The 19,116-nt window shown below is 60.8% G+C and overlaps 1 protein-coding gene across 1 annotated transcript in view; it reads right to left on the bottom strand.

The window, feature by feature from the left end:
- LOC144730823 (syntaxin-1B-like) overlaps positions 1-19,116 on the bottom strand; it is a 74,441-nt gene that overhangs the window by 24,287 nt on the left and 31,038 nt on the right. The window contains exon 3 of the mRNA XM_078611598.1: positions 18,769-18,868. Within this exon, the coding sequence (XP_078467724.1) occupies positions 18,769-18,868 (100 nt within the window). The remainder of the gene's footprint in view (positions 1-18,768; positions 18,869-19,116) is intronic.

Raw genomic sequence — 19,116 nt, forward strand, 5'->3', positions numbered from 1 at the left:
CGAAAGCCCGACTCTTGATTGTCTACTCGCGACGCGTGCCGCCGTTCGCGCAACGCGAACAAAAGCGCGACTACCCGGGCCCCGATCGATAGCCCATTCTTGCCCTCTGAATGATCAATCGGGATCGATTGATTGGCACGATTCGAGATCACAATTCTATTGTGAATTGATCATCCCTTCCTCGTGTGTCGGTGTGTCGTCGCTGCCCGCCTCGTGTTGTCGAGGCTTGCGTGGGCGTGAGGTGTAATTGCGTGCGATAGAGAAAGTGAAAGTGCTATTCGTGTGCGTGCGTGTGTGTGTGTGAACCGGTCCTGGGCCACCCCTTATACATGTATGTCGAACTTCTTTCGCACCGTACGTAGCCAACCGTGCTAATCGGAGGTGCGGGGGAGGAGAACAGACCCTAGGTCGACTCAGCCTCAAATGAGTACCTGGTGCAGTGTGTAAACATCGCCATTGTGACCACCCACCCGCTCGTGTGCCGTGTCGGCCTTCATAGGTGCTGCGCGCTAACAGCACTTGCCGCACGAGTCTGCGGCGGCTATACGGGGGATCTTTGTCTTTGTGTGATGGTGTGCACGTGGGGAGCGGTGGCGCGGTGGTTAGCGCGCCACGCCGCGCTACGAACCCAGCGACCTGAGTTCCATTCCCGCTCACGGCCACCAATACCCAGTGACAATTTGCTAAGCGGGTCCAGGGCCTCTCCTAGGTTAACTCAGCCTCAAATGAGCACCTGGTGCAGTGTGTAAACATCGCCACTCGGGAGACAAAGGCGGCCGGCCGTGGAGTTGGTCACCCCTCCCTGAGGTGCCGTGCTCGTGATAATAGGTGCTCGCAAACTGCACTTGCCCCAACAGTCTATAAAGCCTATATGTGGGATATTGGCCTTTGTATGAGGGTGTGAGACCTCTGCGCCTAAAACATTCATTGAAATTCCACTATTATCATCATCATCACCACTCCCATCATCACTATCATCGGCCATGATCATCACCACCAACACCACCACCGCCTTCATCATGGTAATCGTCTATCAGCCTCATCATCATAATTACAATCATTCATCCCATAACCAACATCACCCCCATCATTACCACCAAAGAGAGACACCACCAAACATCACCACATCGTCATAATTACCATAATTCATCCCACAACCAGCACCACCACCACCACCACCAAAGACACCACTGCCACACATAGCCACACACCACCAGCGTCATCATTCCCACCACCACCACCAACACGATCACCACCACCACCATCATGATAATTGCCTATCATCACCACCACCACCACTAAGACGATCACCACCATCAAAATCACAAAAACTTTCACCATCACTCCCACCATTACCAACACCGTCGTCATGATCATCATCACCACCATCATCACCATAACCATCATCACCATCATCACCACCATCATCACCACCATCATCACCATAACCATCATCACCATAACCATCACCACCATCATCATCATCACCATCATCATCACCATCATCTGCGGGAGTGGTTTACAGTGCCCCGACTCGCTCAAGGTCACTCCGCGCATCCCAATCAATCCGCATGAGGCCCGCCCCTCCCCCCCTTCCCTCCCTCCCCCCCTCCCTCCCTCCCTGCTCCTTCTGCTCCTCCTCTGCTCCTTAGTTGCTCATTTCCTGTTCCCCTCTGCTGCCCCCCTCTGCTTCCCCTATCTGCTGCCCCCCTCTGCTCCCTCCCCATCTCTTGCCCCCTCTGCTCCCCCATCTGCCCCCACCCTCTGCTCCCCCATCTGCCCCCACCCTCTGCTCCCCCATGCTTCTCTGCTTCCTTCTGCGCACCCCCCACTTTTGCTACCCCCTCCCCTCTCTGCTTTGCCACTGCTCCCCCTTGCTCCCACCCCTGCCCCCTTCTACCTTAAACTCTCGCTCTGCTCATCCATTGGTTCCGCCTCTGCTCCCCCCCCCCCCACCTCTGATCCCCCCTCTTCTCTCCCCGTCTCCTCCGTTCATTAGGACGGTGTCCAAATTGGGTCCCTGCATGGCTGTTTACACCCAATGGGTTACTCACAGCCGGAGTTGTCCCGGGCCGGCCACCAGAAAATACCCCGTGAGAAATTGCACAACGACAGGACTGAAGAGGCTATTCTAAATAATTGACCGTATATAAAACATTGATTCCTGAGAAAAAAACCGATAAGAAAGCGAATCGCCGTTGTGTGTGTCGGGTAGATAAAGTAACAAAAAGATGTAAACAATTTGTTTTAACCGGAAGCGACCTGGCCAGCTATGATCGCTCAACGAAAGCGGCTTCTCAACGTGAGGAAATGGATCGCAGCCAAATACTCTAAAAACGCGTGTCTTTAGAGTATTTGATACTCTAAAAACGCGTGTTCCTCTAAGTGGATGGAAAAAAACTGGAGGACCGAAAAAAATTCCCCGCGGCCACGGGGAGAGAGAAAGAGAGACTCCAAATCGACAGCAGGCGTCGTCAGGGTCGGGGTCGAACCTACGACCTCCTGTACACCAGGCGAGGTAGTTAACATCTCTCCACCGTTAGGGAAGTATGAAGTGGGAGAGATTCAATGAGGGGGGGGGGGGGCAATGGTGGGAGGGGAGTGGAGGAGGGGTGGGAGGGGGGGGCACGTGGGGGTGGCGGGGGGGGGGGCTCACAGATGCGCGAGTGCTTTGTATGCAACGCAGTGCTCAGTGTGACTGGTTATTCACAAATGTAGATGTGCCCCGTGTAGCCTCCACGTGATATTTGGGGCAAGTGCTGTGAACGAGTAGTAGCACCCATGAAGGCGGCACGGCACACGAGGGGCTGGGTGGCTAGCACCACGCCCGGCCGCCTTTTTTTCCAAAATTGCAAATGTTTTTGCACCAGGTACCGATTTGAGGCTGAGTAAACCTACGGGAGGCCATGGGCCGGTTCCAATAATCGTCACCGGTGTTGGCCGTGAGCGGGGAATCGACCTCGGGTCGCCGGGTTCACAGCGTAGCGCTAACCGCTACACCACCGCTCTCCACACACACACGCGCCTCGGTGTTGTTGTTGTTGTTGTTGCCCAATGTGGTTGAGTGTTGCTGTGGTTGTTGTTCTCACTGACGCTGCTTGTGCACAACTGTCAACGCAGCAGCGGCGGTGGCGGCGAATGAGACTCGGCACGCTGCGCGCGCAGTAGCTCAGCGGCCCGTGGCAGAAGCTCGGGGGGGGGGGGGTTGGGGGGGGTTTCAAAGCCAGACTCGAGCCGTGACTCTCGGGGAACGACGAACGCGTCGAAGCGAGAGAGCCGAGCCTCAGTCGACCAACGGGGATCGCGCGGATCGCCCTCGCAGTTTCATCGAACGCGCTTTGGTAAGAAAATACACGGCACGAATTACAAATCTCTCCCGCTACCAAAGACAAACTCGCCCCCCCCCACCACGCCCCCACCCACCCACCCAATAATAATAATCGATTCTGGGATCGAATCGCAAACAATAACAGCTATTCACCGAATGAACGGGAGACGCGTTGCGAGCGATACGACTGCTAATCTGGAGCGCGCAGTCCCCGTGATTGACACGATCATAATGGGATGCGGAGCACGTGAGTGCGGGGTGTGGGAGCGGGTGGGGGGGAGGGGCTGCGGTGGGGGGGATGGAGGGGCGGGGGGCTGCTACGATGTGGCGGTGGATGAGAAGGGGGTGTGGGGGGTGTGTGTGTGTGTGGGGCGGGGTGTGGGGGGGTGTGTGTGTGTGGGGCGGGGGTGTGGGGGGGTGTGTGTGTGTGGGGCGGGGTGTGGGGGGGGGTGTGTGGGACGGGGTGCATGTTACGATGCGTGTATCAATCACCGGCCCAAAACGGTCAGCCGAGTTGGACTGCCCCTCCCTTCACATCCCCCCTCCCACCCCTCCTCTCAACCCCACCCTCGCCCCGCCCCTCCCCAACCCATCCCCCCCGCTACCCCCCCCCCACCGGCTCCTCTTTCTCGAGGGAGACAATGATTGGAGCGATATTTGCGACAAAAGACCCGGATGAGCATCCCATTGCAATGCGTCAGTGCATCTCCCCCCGTGCGCGCTTTTTTTCTTTTTACGCAGCGGGGAGGAGGAGTCGGAGTCGGAGCGGGGGTAGCGTGCGGCATTCTCGGTGCCAGGAGCGCACCCACTGGATCGTACCACGCGTGCATAGCGAGATACGAATATATAAATATATATATTCTTTACTTGATACAGCAATCGTGCTGTGACGGTTACACCTGAAGACGGAGGCTTGTGTTGCCTCCGAAACGTCGTGATTTTTTTTTATTTCACTTTTATTAATTTTAATTTTATTTTTTTTACCTACGTGACTTTACCGAAAAAACCTACGAGTATGAATACTTGCAGTCACGAAAGCTTCAAATCTAGAATTAATACGAAGATATCCCACGCTATAGCCTTAACAGACTGTAGGGGGCAAGTGCTGTTAGCGAGCACCTATGAAGACCGGCACGGCACACGAAGGGGTGGGTGGCCAGAACCACGCCCGGCCGCCTTTGTCTCCCCAGTGGCGTTGTTCACACACCTCACCAGGTACTCATTTGAGGCCGGGTCTACCCAAGGGAGGCCCAGCATCGGTTCAGATAATTCGTCACTGGTGCTGTTGGCCGTGAGCGGGAATCGAACTCGGGTCGCCGGGTTCGTAGCGCAGCGGAGCGCTAACCGCGACACCACCGCTCCCCACACACACAGACACACACACAGACACACACACAGACACACACACAGACACACACACAGACACACACAGACACACGTATCCATATACAGATAAGACCGCACGGATATGCACACCACGTAGACACACCTTACAAAGACAAAGACCCCCCCGTATAGCCTTAGACTGTTGGGAGACAAGTGCTGTTTGCGAGTAGCAGCCATGACACAGCTAACACACACATCTACTATATCTTCATCTTCCAGCAGTAGATGTGGATCGTGGCTGCTGCTGCTGCTGTTGATGATGATGATGTGTGTAATAGATCTACACATATCATCTACTGCCGGGTGAAGACGTCTCCACAGCTTCGCGATGCAGCCAATGCATCCACTGGGAGCTCCTGCACGCGACGTGATTTCATCGCTCCATCTCCGCTGTGCAACGTCCTCTCCCCTCTCTCTCGGGTGACCTCTCCCCACTCCCCCCCCCCCCCCCTCCAGTTATCGACCCCGGGGCCACTGTCAGTCCCCCTTACACCCCCCCTGACACTTCCTGCCCAAGCCCCACCACTCCCCCTCCACTCAACTCACCGCCTGTTGCCTAACAGCCAGCGAGATGTCTCCGCGTCTCCTAGGGGGTTCTCTCCCGGTTCTCCGTGTCCCCACCCCACCCACTCCTCGCAAACAACAAGGGAAATAAACCTCCATCGCGCCAACTCCGTTCGTCATCCTCGCAGCGGCGGTGGTGGCTTTTGGCTGCTCGGCCATCGAAACAGAGAGACGGCGGCCGTCTGGAACGCTCTTCCCTCCGATAATTAATTAATCAGCACGCCAATGGAGCTCGCCACTTTTAAATCATCTTGATAGAAAACTACATTTGTTGTATTTTTAGAACTGCTTTTGTTGTGTCTAGTTTGTTGTGGCTACGCACGGTGCGAAAGAAGTTCAACATGCATACGCACGCACACACGCACGCACGCACGCACGCACACACGCGCGCACACGCGCGCACACGCGCGCACACGCGCGCACACGCGCGCACACGCGCGCACACGCGCGCACACGCGCGCACACGCGCGCACACGCGCGCACACGCGCGCACACGCGCGCACACGCGCGCACACGCGCGCACACGCGCGCACACGCGCGCACACGCGCGCACACGCGCGCACACGCGCGCACACGCGCGCACACGCGCGCACACGCGCGCACACGCGCGCACACGCGCGCACACGCGCGCACACGCGCGCACACGCGCGCACACGCGCGCACACGCGCGCACACGCACAAGCACCCTCAAAGCGCGCGCCTCTACCCACGCTTCTTTGCGCACTTTTGAAATCTGGGATTCCAGATCACGCGCGAGAACTCAATCGCAGATGCATTACACACGTGCACAAGGTACAGATAAAGACCCCCCCCCCCCCATCACCTCCCCGTATAGCCTTAACAGCCTTGTGGGGCAAGTGCTGTAAGCGAGTAGGCGGCACGGTACACGAGGGGGTGGGTGGCCAGCACCACCCCCTGTCGCCTTTGTCTCCCCAGTGGCGATGTCTACACACCGCAACAGGTGCTCATTTGATGCTGAGTCGACCTAGGGGAGGCCCAGGACCGGTTCAGATAATCGTCACTGGCGTCAGCCGTGAGCGGGAATTGAACCCGGGTCGCCGGGTTCATAGCGCAGCACGCTAACCGCTACACCACCGCCACCCAGCACACGCTCACACACACACAGATGGCACAATTGAGATATTACAGCTATTAATTATATACATGAAGCTGTTACTGCGACTGTTACTGCTATCGCTGCTGCTGCTGCTGCATCGGACGGTGGCTAGAGGCGCGTATCGTTGCTGTTGCAAAAAAAAAAACCCCACTGGTATAGTGTCGAATGTTGCTTTGGCCAATGCTGCAGCTGTTGCTTATGCGATGCAACACGCTGCTGTCCCCAGGTTGTCTGGTCGCGCTGTTGCATCGTGCCGCTGCTGATTGTTACGGAGAGTGCCGGAGCTGTAGCTGCTGCTGCTGCTGCTATCAGTGCTGTTGCAACGACTGCACCCTCCTCCTCCTCCCTCCTCCTCCTCCTCCTCCTCCATCAATCATCGTGAGACGTGCACGGAGAAAGAGACGCGGGGACAGGGAGACAGGGAGTGCAGCTGCAGTAGCAGGGAGTGACGGGGTGAGAGTGACGCCGTGAGAGTGACGGAGTGAGGAGTGACGGAGTGAGGAGTGACGGAGTGAGAGTGACGGGGTGAGAGTGACGGGGTGAGAGTGACGGGGTGAGAGTGACGGAGTGAGAGTGACGGGGTGAGAGTGACGGGGTGAGAGTGACGGAGTGAGAGTGACGGAGTGAGAGTGACGGGGTGAGAGTGACGGGGAGAGAGTGACGGGGTGAGGGGTAACGGGGTGAGAGTGACGGGGTGAGAGTGACGGGGTGAGAGTGACGGGGTGAGGAGTGACGGGGTGAGAGTGACGGGGTGAGAGTGACGGGGTGAGAGTGACGGGGTGAGAGTGACGGGGTGAGAGTGACGGGGTGAGGAGTGACGGAGTGACGGGGTGAGAGTGACGGAGTGAGGAGTGACGGAATGACGGGGTGAGAGTGACGGGGTGAGAGTGACGGGGTGAGGAGTGACGGGGTGAGGAGTGACGGGGTGAGAGTGACGGAGTGAGAGTGACGGGGTGAGAGTGACGGGGTGAGAGTGACAGAGTGAGAGTGACGGGGTGAGAGTGACGGGGTGAGAGTGACGGAGTGAGAGTGACGGGGTGAGAGTGACGGGGTGAGAGTGACGGAGTGAGAGTGACGGGGTGAGAGTGACGGAGTGAGAGTGACGGGGTGAGAGTGACGGAGTGAGAGTGACGGGGTGAGGGGTAACGGGGTGAGAGTGACGGGGTGAGAGTGACGGAGTGAGAGTGACGGGGTGAGAGTAACGGTGTGAGAGTGACGGGGTGAGAGTGACGGGGAGAGAGTGACGGGGTGAGGGGTAACGGGGTGAGAGTGACGGGGTGAGAGTGACGGGGTGAGAGTGACGGGGTGAGAGTGACGGGGTGAGGGGTAACGGGGTGAGAGTAACGGGGTGAGAGTGACGGGGTGAGAGTGACGGGGAGAGAGTGACGGGGTGAGGGGTAACGGGGTGAGAGTGACGGGGTAAGGAGTGACGGGGTGAGGAGTGACGGGGTGAGAGTGACGGGGTGAGAGTGACGGGGTGAGAGTGACGGAGTGAGAGTGACGGGGTGAGGAGTGACGGGGTGAGAGTGACGGGGTGAGAGTGACGGAGTGAGAGTGACGGGGTGAGAGTGACGGGGTGAGAGTGACGGGGTGAGAGTGACGGGGTGAGAGTGACGGGGTGAGAGTGACGGGGTGAGAGTGACGGAGTGACGGAGTGAGAGTGACGGGGTGAGAGTGACGGGGTGAGGAGTGACGGAGTGACGGGGTGAGAGTGACGGAGTGACGGAGTGAGAGTGACGGGGTGAGAGTGACGGGGTGAGGAGTGACGGGGTGAGAGTGACGGGGTGAGAGTGACGGAGTGACGGAGTGAGAGTGACGGGGTGAGAGTGACGGGGTGAGGAGTGACGGAGTGAGAGTGACGGGGTGAGAGTGACGGAGTGACGGGGTGAGAGTGACGGGGTGAGAGTGACGGGGTGAGAGTGACGGGGTGAGAGTGACGGAGTGAGAGTGACGGGGTGAGGAGTGACGGGGTGAGAGTGACGGGGTGAGAGTGACGGAGTGAGAGTGACGGGGTGAGAGTGACGGGGTGAGAGTGACGGGGTGAGAGTGACGGGGTGAGAGTGACGGGGTGAGAGTGACGGAGTGACGGAGTGAGAGTGACGGGGTGAGAGTGACGGGGTGAGGAGTGACGGAGTGACGGGGTGAGAGTGACGGAGTGACGGAGTGAGAGTGACGGGGTGAGAGTGACGGGGTGAGGAGTGACGGGGTGAGAGTGACGGGGTGAGAGTGACGGAGTGACGGAGTGAGAGTGACGGGGTGAGAGTGACGGGGTGAGGAGTGACGGAGTGAGAGTGACGGGGTGAGAGTGACGGAGTGACGGGGTGAGAGTGACGGGGTGAGAGTGACGGAGTGAGAGTGACGGGGTGAGAGTGACGGAGTGACGGAGTGAGAGTGACGGGGTGAGAGTGACGGGGTGAGAGTGACGGGGTGAGAGTGACGGAGTGAGAGTGACGGGGTGAGAGTGACGGAGTGACGGGGTGAGAGTGACGGGGTGAGAGTGACGGAGTGAGAGTGACGGGGTGAGAGTGACGGGGTGAGAGTGACGGAGTGACGGAGTGACGGGGTGAGAGTGACGGGGTGAGAGTGACGGAGTGAGAGTGACGGAGTGAGAGTGACGGGGTGAGAGTGACGGAGTGAGAGTGACGGGGTGAGAGTGACGGAGTGAGAGTGACGGGGTGAGAGTGACGGGGTGAGAGTGACGGGGTGAGAGTGACGGAGTGAGAGTGACGGAGTGAGAGTGACGGGGTGAGAGTGACGGAGTGAGAGTGACGGGGTGAGAGTGACGGAGTGACGGGGTGAGAGTGACGGGGTGAGAGTGACGGAGTGAGAGTGACGGGGTGAGAGTGACGGAGTGAGAGTGACGGGGTGAGAGTGACGGGGTGAGAGTGACGGGGTGAGAGTGACGGGGTGAGAGTGACGGAGTGACGGGGTGAGAGTGACGGGGTGAGAGTGACGGAGTGAGAGTGACGGGGTGAGAGTGACGGGGTGAGAGTGACGGGGTGAGAGTGACGGAGTGAGAGTGACGGCGTGAGAGTGACGGAGTGACGGGGTGAGAGTGACGGGGTGAGAGTGACGGAGTGAGAGTGACGGGGTGAGAGTGACGGGGTGAGAGTGACGGGGTGAGAGTGACGGAGTGAGAGTGACGGGGTGAGAGTGACGGAGTGACGGGGTGAGAGTGACGGGGTGAGAGTGACGGAGTGAGAGTGACGGGGTGAGAGTGACGGGGTGAGAGTGACGGGGTGAGAGTGACGGAGTGAGAGTGACGGAGTGAGAGTGACCGGGTGACGGGGTGAGAGTGACGGGGTGAGAGTGACGGGGTGAGAGTGACGGAGTGACGGGGTGAGAGTGACGGAGTGAGAGTGACGGGGTGAGAGTGACGGGGTGAGAGTGACGGAGTGAGAGTGACGGGGTGAGAGTGACGGGGTGAGAGTGACGGGGTGAGAGTGACGGGGTGAGAGTGACGGGGTGAGAGTGACGGGGTGAGAGTCACGGGGTGAGAGTGACGGAGTGAGCGTGACGGGGTGAGAGTGACGGGGTGAGAGTGACGGGGTGAGAGTGACGGGGTGAGAGTGAGGAGTGACGGGGTGAGAGTGACGGGGTGAGAGTGACGCGGGGCACGCACAGGCGGCGGACTGCAGCAGGGAATCGTCAGGATTGTGCATCAGCAGTGGTAGGCGGGGAATCATTGATGCAAGGAGCCACTGATGCAGGAAGGGAGGGAGGAGAGAGGGAGGCGGAGAGGAGGGGGGGGAGGGAGGGGCAGGGTGGGGGAGGTGGAGGGGGAAGGGAGGGAGGAGAGAGGGAGGCGGGGAGGAGGGAGGGGGAGGGAGGGGCAGGGTGGGGGAGGTGGAGGGGGAAGGGAGGGAGGAGAGAGGGAGGTGGGGAGGAGGGAGGGGGAGGGAGGGGCAGGGTGGGGGAGGTGGAGGGGGAAGGGAGGGAGGAGAGAGGGAGGCGGGGAGGACGGGGGGGGGGGGCAGGGTGGGGGAGGTGGGAGGGAGGTGGGGGGGGTCACCGAGACTTGCGACGTGCGCGGAATAAACACAGCGACCCGCCACCCGAGCAGCAGAGACGTGAATCACCACCATCACCACCATCACCATGGCCACCATCATCATCACCACCATCATCCTCACCATCATCATCATCACCACCATCATCATCATCACCATCACCACGGCCACCATAATCACCACCACCGCCACCATAACCATCATCATCGCCACCATCGCCACCATCACCACCATCACCACCATCACGGCCACCATAATTATCATCACCACCACCACTATCACCATCACGGCCACCATAGCCATCGTCACCACCATCGCCACCATCATCACCACCCTCGCCACCACTGTCAGCACCACGGCACGGAGCGTGGTGCGATGGGAGTGAGCTGGGTGACAAGGAGTTGGCCAGACATCGCAGCGCTGTGGACACTCTCCTGGAACGGAGTCCCGAGACCCAGGGGGCCAATTAAACCATCACCGTCTTCACCAAAGACAAAGATCCCCCGTATAGCCCGAACAGACTGTGGGGGGCAAGTGCTGTGAGTGAATCTATCAAGACCGCCACGACACACGAGGGGGTGGGGTGGCCAAAACCACGCCAGACCGCCTTTGTCTCCCCAGTGGCGATGTTTACACACCGCACCAGCTACTCATTTTAGGCCGAGTCGACTTAGAGGAGGCCCAGGACCGGTTCAGATAATCGTCACCAGTGTTGGCCGTGAGCGGGAATCGTGCTCGGCTCGCCGGGTTCGTCGCGCGGTGAGGCGCTGTCATGATCATCACTAACCAGCCAACCGTCATCACCGCCACCACTATCATGATCATCACTAACCAGCCAACCGTCATCACCACCACCACTATCATGATCATCACTAACCAGCCAACCGTCATCACCACCACCACTATCATGATCATCACTAACCAGCCAACCGTCATCACCACCACCACCACTGTCATGATCATCACTAACCAACCAACCGTCATCACCACCACCACCACTATCATGATCATCACTAACCAGCCAACCGTCATCACCACCACCACCACCACTGTCATGATCATCACTAACCAACCAACCGTCATCACCACCACCACTATATGATCATCACTAACCAACCAACCGTCATTACCACCACCACTATCATGATCATCACTAACCAGCCAACCGTCATCACCATCACCACTGTCATGATCATTACTAACCAGCCAACCGTCATCACCACCACCACTATCATGATCATTACTAACCAGCCAACCGTCATCACCACCACCACTATCATGATCATCACTAACCAGCCAACCGTCATCACCACCACCACTGTCATGATCATCACTAAACAACCAACCGTCATCACCACCACCACTATCATGATCATCACTAACCAGCCAACCGTCATCACCACCACCACTATCATGATCATCACTAAACAACCAACCGTCATCACCACCACCACTATCATGATCATCACTAAACAACCAACCGTCATCACCACCACCACTATCATGATCATTACTAACCAGCCAACCGTCATCACCACCACCACCACTATCATGATCATCACTAACCAGCCAACCGTCATCACCATCACTAACCATCACCATCGCCAAGCATCTTCATCACCAATCAACCACCAACACCACTACCATCGGCTCCATTGGAAATGTACATTTTCTGAACGCATCCCCTCTCATCTCACTCTCCTCCCCTCCGCGCGCTCTCCTACCTCACAACTCACCCGAAGCCCCTCCGGTCAGCCTTTCAAGACACAACGGACAATAAACCTTCGCTTAGTGCGGCCTAGAGCTCTCTTCCCCCAGCCATCCGTGCTGGCGACTCTGTTGGCCATGTTCAAGTCCAGTCCCTCCTCTCTTCCTCTGTCTATGACTGCCTCTCTCCTCTCTCTCTCTACCTGTGAATAAACAAACCGCCTTCATCCCGGCATATCCGTTTGCCACTGTTCCTGTAAAGTGTCTGTAGATGCGTTCGCGCTTGGATGCTACTTAAATATAAACGGCGTTGTAATTCAAAGAGCGAAAAAAAAAGGCCGTTCAAAACGAACCCAGCGGTGCGGATGCCGAGTGTGCAGGCGGTGCAACTGCGCCGGAGCCCACGGCCTGGTGGTGAGACCCCAGGCACCACATCGGACACACGTGTCCACTGGGTTTGGTGTGAATGACCGACGCCCGTGCGACTATTAAACTATGACACTATTAAAAAAGAAAGAAAAATGTTGATTTATTTCCAGGAAAGGCCCCACTGAACTGCATTGTAGCCTCTTTTTTTCAGAATCGACCTGGGTATCACAAATGACAGCTCAACGACGTGGCTTATCACCGTATGGAAATGCATAGCAGCCAAATACTCTAAACGCGTGTCGATTCTGAATGTAGAAGGAAAACCCGAAGGACCCGGAGAGAGAACATGCAAACTCCAAATATGCAGAAGGCATCAGGGTCAAGGATCGAACCCACGACCTCCTGTGTACCAGGCGAGGGAGTTAACATCTCGCCAGACGATAGCTCCCTCAGGGTTCACCGTCAATCGCCGAGACTCGTCGTTCGCACCGAAGTTCACAGAGTCACAGCGAGGACCACGAAAACTTGCAAAGACCAAGAGACAAACACATAAACCCGTGGGATCGATCATAACAGAGACCAACATACTCAAATAACGACCCATAGAATCGCACAGAGAGCCACATAATCACGCTGAGAGCCATATGATCGCACAGAGGCACCCAAAGCAACTATTATTAAATCCTTTATATTAAGTTCACTTGCTTGCGCGCTTACGACCGTGCAAATCTTTCGGTCGTTTTTTAACCCACTTCCCGTGATCCAATCGAGCTGACATTTTGCACACAGACTCGTTGTGTGTGACAATTTTTTTTCATAACTTTACACTTTTTAGGGAAAAAAAATAATGATATTTAATTACCAATTGCTTAATGGTGGCAGGCAATCATCTGGCCCATAGGTGGCAGCCATCTCAAGCCAGAGGACGAGAGGACTCTAGCCGCCACGCATATAAAGGATTTATAGTGAAAAACTTTGTTTTTACGGGTTAATTTTTTTACCGGTTGAGGCCCACTGAGCTGCTATGAAGCTCTTCTTGAGAACCAACCTGGCTATCACAAACGATAGCTCAACGAAGTGGGGCATCATCATCATCATCGCGTGGGAATAGCAGCGGACACATACTCCAAATGCGCGTAGTGACGTTGATTCTAAATGTGGAGGGGGGAAAAAAAACTGGAAGATGCGGGTGGAGTCGGGGGTGGGTGCGTGGGTGGGTGGAGACGGGGTGGGTGGGTGGGTGGAGTCAGGGTGGGTGGGTGGAGTCAGGGTGGGTGGGTGGGTGGAGTCAGGGTGGGTGGGTAGGTGGAGACGGGGTGGGTGGGTGGAGTCGGGGTGGGTGGGTAGGTGGAGTCGGGGTGGGTGGGTGGAGTCGGGGTGGGTGGGTGGGTGGAGTCGGGGTGGGTGTGTGGAGTCAGGGAGGGTGGGTGGGTGGAGTCAGGGTTGGTGGGTGGAGACGGGGTGGGTGGGTGGGTGGAGTCGGGGTGGGTGGGTGGGTGGAGTCGGGGTGGGTGGGTGGAGTCGGGGTGGGTGGGTGGGTGGAGTCGGGGTGGAGTCAGGGTGGGTGGGTGGGTGGAGTCGGGGTGGAGTCAGGGTGGGTGGGTGGGTGGAGACGGGGTGGGTGGGTGGGTGGAGTCGGGGTGGGTGGGTGGGTGGAGTTGTGGTGGGTGGGTGGAGTCGGGGTGGGTGGGTGGAGTCGGGGTGGGTGGGTGGGTGGAGTCGGGGTGGGTGGGTGGAGACGGGGTGGGTGGGTGGGTGGAGTCGGGGTGGGTGTGTGGAGTCAGGGAGGGTGGGTGGGTGGAGTCAGGGTGGGTGGGTTGAGACGGGGTGGGTGGGTGGGTGGAGTCGGGGTGGGTGGGTGGAGTCGGGGTGGGTGGGTGGAGTCGGGGTGGGTGGGTGGAGTCGGGGTGGAGTCAGGGTGGGTGGGTGGAGTCGGGGTGGAGTCAGGGTGGGTGGGTGGGTGGAGACGGGGTGGGTGGGTGGAGACGGGGTGGGTGGGTGGAGTCGGGGTGGGTGGGTGGGTGGAGTTGTGGTGGGTGGGTGGAGTCGGGGTGGGTGGGTGGAGTCGGGGTGGGTGGGTGGAGTCGGGGTGGGTGGGTGGGTGGAGTCGGGGTGGGTGGGTGGGTGGAGTCGGGGTGGGTGCGTGGGTGGGTGGAGACGGGGTGGGTGGGTGGGTGTAGTCGGGGTGGGTGGGTGGAGTCGGGGTGGAGACGGGGTGGGTGGGTGGGTGGAGACGGGGTGGGTGGGTGGGTGGGTGGAGTCGGGGTGGGTGGGTGGGTGGAGTTGTGGTGGGTGGGTGGAGTCGGGGTGGGTGGGTGGAGTCGGGGTGGGTGGGTGGAGTCGGGGTGGGTGGGTGGGTGGAGTCGGGGTGGGTGCGTGGGTAGGTGGAGAAAGGGTTGGGTGGGTGGGTGGAGTCGGGGTGGGTGGGTGGGTGGAGTCGGGGTGGGTGGGTGGAGTCGGGGTGGAGTCAGGGTGGGTGGGTGGGTGGAGACGGGGTGGGTGGGTGGGTGGAGTCGGGGTGGGTGGGTGGGTGGAGTTGTGGTGGGTGGGTGGAGTCGGGGTGGATGGGTGGAGTCGGGGTGGGTGGGTGGGTGGAGTCGGGGTGGGTGGGTGGGTGGGTGGAGTCGGGGTGGGTGGGTGGGTGGAGTCGGGGTGGGTGGGTGGGTGGAGTCGGGGTGGATGGGTGGGTGATGTCGGGGTGGGTGGATGGGTGGAGTCAGGGTGGGTTGGTGGGTGGAGTCGGGGTGGGTGGGTGGAGGTGGGGTGGGTGGGTGGAGTCGGGGTGGGTGGGTGGAGTCGGGGTGGGTGGGTGGAGTCGGGGTGGGTGGGTGGGTGGAGTCGGGGTGGGTGCGTGGGTGGGTGGAGACGGGGTGGGTGGTTGGGTGGAGTCGGGGTGGGTGGAGTCGGGGTGGGTGGGTGGGTGGAGTCGGGGTGGAGTCAGGGTGGGTGGGTGGGTGGAGTCAAGGTGGGTGGGTGGGTGGAGACGAGGTGGGTGGGTGGGTGGAGTCGGGGTGGGTGGGTGGGTGGAGTTGTGGTGGGTGGGTGGAGTCGGGGTGGGTGGGTGGAGTCGGGGTGGGTGGGTGAAGTCGGGGTGGGTGGGTAGGTGGAGTCGGGGTGGGTGGGTGGAGTCGGGGTGGGTGGGTAGGTGGAGTCGGGGTGGGTGGGTGGAGTCGGGGTGGGTGGGTGGGTGGGTGGAGTTGGGGTGGGTGGGTGGAGACGGGGTGGGTGGGTGGGTGGAGTCGGGGTGGGTGTGTGGAGTCAGGGAGGGTGGGTGGGTGGAGACGGGGTGGGTGGGTGGAGTCGGGGTGGGTGGGTGGGTGGAGTCGGGGTGGGTGGGTGGAGTCGGGGTGGGTGGGTGGGTGGAGTCGGGGTGGAGTCAGGGTGGGTGGGTGGGTGGAGTCGGGGTGGAGTCAGGGTGGGTGGGTGGGTGGAGACGGGGTGGGTGGGTGGAGTCGGGGTGGGTGGGTGGGTGGGTGGAGTTGTGGTGGGTGGGTGGAGTCGGGGTGGGTGGGTGGAGTCGGGGTGGGTGGGTGGGTGGAGTCGGGGTGGGTGGGTGGAGTCAAGGTGGGTGGGTGGGTGGAGTCGGGGTGGGTGCGTGGGTGGGTGGAGACGGGTTGGGTGGGTGGGTGGAGTCGGGGTGGGTGGGTGGGTGGAGTCGGGGTGGAGACGGGGTGGGTGGGTGGGTGGAGACGGGGTGGGTGGGTGGGTGGAGTCGGGGTGGGTGGGTGGAGTTGTGGTGGGTGGGTGGAGTCGGGGTGGGTGGGTGGAGTCGGGGTGGGTGGGTGGAGTCGGGGTGGGTGGGTGGAGTCGGGGTGGGTGGGTGGGTGGAGTCGGGGTGGGTGCGTGGGTAGGTGGAGACGGGGTGGGTGGGTGGGTGGAGTCGGGGTGGGTGGGTGGAGTCGGGGTGGGTGGGTGGGTGGAGTCGGGGTGGAGTCAGGGTGGGTGGGTGGGTGGAGACGGGGTGGGTGGGTGGGTGGAGTTGTGGTGGGTGGGTGGAGTCGGGGTGGGTGGGTGGAGTCGGGGTGGGTGGGTGGAGTCGGGGTGGGTGGGTGGAGTCGGGGTGGGTGGGTGGAGTCGGGGTGGGTGGGTGGAGTCGGGGTGGGTGGGTGGATGGAGTCGGGGTGGGTGGATGGAGTCGGGGTGGGTGGGTGGAGTCGGGGTGGGTGGGTGGGTGGAGTCGGGGTGGGTGGGTGGAGTCGGGGTGGGTGGGTGGGTGGGTGGAGTCGGGGTGGGTGGGTGGGTGGAGTCGGGGTGGGTGGATGGGTGGAGTCAGGGTGGGTTGGTGGGTGGAGTCGGGGTGGGTGGGTGGAGGTGGGGTGGGTGGGTGGAGTCGGGGTGGGTGGGTGGAGTCGGGGTGGGTGGGTGGGTGGAGTCGGGGTGGGTGGGTGGAGTCGGGGTGGGTGCGTGGGTGGGTGGAGACGGGGTGGGTTGGTGGGTGGAGTCGGGGTGGGTGGAGTTGGGGTGGGTGGGTGGGTGGAGTCGGGGTGGAGTCAGGGTGGGTGGGTGGGTGGAGTCAGGGTGGGTGGGTGGGTGGAGACGGGGTGGGTGGGTGGAGTCGGGGTGGGTGGGTGGGTGGAGTTGTGGTGGGTGGGTGTAGTCGGGGTGGGTGGGTGGAGTCGGGGTGGGTGGGTGGGTGGGTGGAGTCGGGGTGGGTGGAGTCAGGGTGGGTGGGTGGGTGGAATCGGGGTGGGTGGGTAGGTGGAGTCGGGGTGGGTGGGTGGAGTCGGGGTGGGTGGGTGGAGTCGGGGTGGGTGGAGTCGGGGTGGGTGGGTGGAGTCGGGGTGGGTGGGTAGGTGGAGTCGGGGTGGGTGGAGTCGGGGCGGGTGGAGTTGGGGTGGGTGGGTGGAGTCGGGGTGGGTGGGTGGGTGGAGTCGGGGTGGGTGGAGTCGTTGGAGTCGGGTTGGGTGGGTGGGTGGAGTCGGGGTGGGTGGAGTCGGGGTGGGTGGGTGGAGTCAGGGTGGGTGGGTGGTGTCGGGGTGGGTGGGTGGGTGGGTGGAGTCGGGGTGGGTGGGTGGAGTCGGTGTGGGTGGAGTCGGGGTGGGTGGGTGGAGTCGGGGTGGGTGGGTGGAGTCGGGGTGGATGGGTGGGTGATGTCGGGGTGGGTGGATGGGTGGAGTCAGGGTGGGTTGGTGGGTGGAGTCGGGGTGGGTGGGTGGAGTCAGGGTGGGTGGGTAGAGTCGGGGTGGGTGGGTGGGTGGAGTCGGGGTGGGTGGGTGGAGTCGGGGTGGGTGGAGTCGGGGTTGGTGGAGTCAGGGTGGGTTGGTGGGTGGAGTCGGGGTGGGTGGGTGGAGTCGGGGTGGGTGGGTGGAGTCGGGGTGGGTGGGTGGGTGGAGTCGGGGTGGGTGGGTGGAGTCGGGGTGGGTGGGTGGGTGGGTGGAGTCGGGGTGGGTGGAGTCGGAGTGGGTGGGTGGAGTCGGGGTGGGTGGGTGGAGTCGGGGTGGGTGGGTGGAGTCGGGGTGGGTGGATGGGTGGAGTCGGGGTGGGTGGGTGGGTGGAGTCGGGGTGGGTGGGTGGAGTCGGGGTGGGTGGGTGGGTGGAGTCGGGGTGGGTGGGTGTGTGGAGTCAGGGTGGGTGGGTGGGTGGAGTCGGGGTGGGTGGGTGGGTGGAGTCGGGGTGGGTGGGTGGAGTCGGGGTGGGTGGGTGGAGTCGGGGTGGGTGGGTGGGTGGAGTCGGGGTGGGTGGGTGGGTGGAGTCAGGGTGGGTGGGTGGGTGGAGTCGGGGTGGGTGGGTGGGTGGAGTCGGGGTGGGTGGGTGGAGTCAGGGTGGGTTGGTGGGTGGAGTCGGGGTGGGTGGAGTCGGAGTGGGTGGGTGGAGTCGGGGTGGGTGGGTGGAGTCGGGGTGGGTGGGTGGTGTCGGGGTGGGTGGGTGGAGTCAGGGTGGGCGGGTGCAGTCGGGGTGGGTGGGTGGAGTCGGGGTGGGTGGGTGGGTGGAGTCGGGGTGGGTGGGTGGGTGGAGTCGGGGTGGGTGGGTGGGTGGAGTCGGGGGTGGGTGGGTGGGTGGAGTCGGGGTGGGTGGGTGGAGTCAGGGTGGGTTGGTGGGTGGAGTCGGGGTGGGTGGAGTCGGAGTGGGTGGGTGGAGTCGGGGTGGGTGGGTGGAGTCGGGGTGGGTGGGTGGTGTCGGGGTGGGTGGGTGGAGTCAGGGTGGGCGGGTGCAGTCGGGGTGGGTGGGTGGGTGGAGTCGGGGTGGGTGGGTGGGTGGAGTCGGGGTGGGTGGGTGGTTACAACACGTGGACAGTTGTGGTTCGACTGCCGCGTCGGGAGATTCGCCATGGGCTGGTGGCCACTCACTCTCGTCTGTGTTGGGTGCCGACAGGATGGCGCTGTGCTTCTTCTTCACCTCCTGAACATTCTCGGCCACCTTCTCGATGTCCCCCCGGATCTCTTCCACCTGTGAATGTTATCATCGTCATCGTTATCATCACCGATATGATCACCATCAATATTGTCATCATTATCAGCAATATCTACTTGACCTTCATGATCATCATTATTACCATCATCATCATCATCATCAATGCTGTCGATATCATCATTGCGATCATCGTCATCTTGATGATGACGATGATCATGATGATGATATTGTCATCATCGCCATGATCAACACCTTGGATATCATCATCATGATTATCATCTACA

Source organism: Lampetra planeri, chromosome 37, assembly GCF_965212315.1.
Source record: "Lampetra planeri chromosome 37, kcLamPlan1.2.h2, whole genome shotgun sequence".
In the NCBI taxonomy this organism is placed as follows: Eukaryota; Metazoa; Chordata; class Hyperoartia; order Petromyzontiformes; family Petromyzontidae; genus Lampetra; species Lampetra planeri.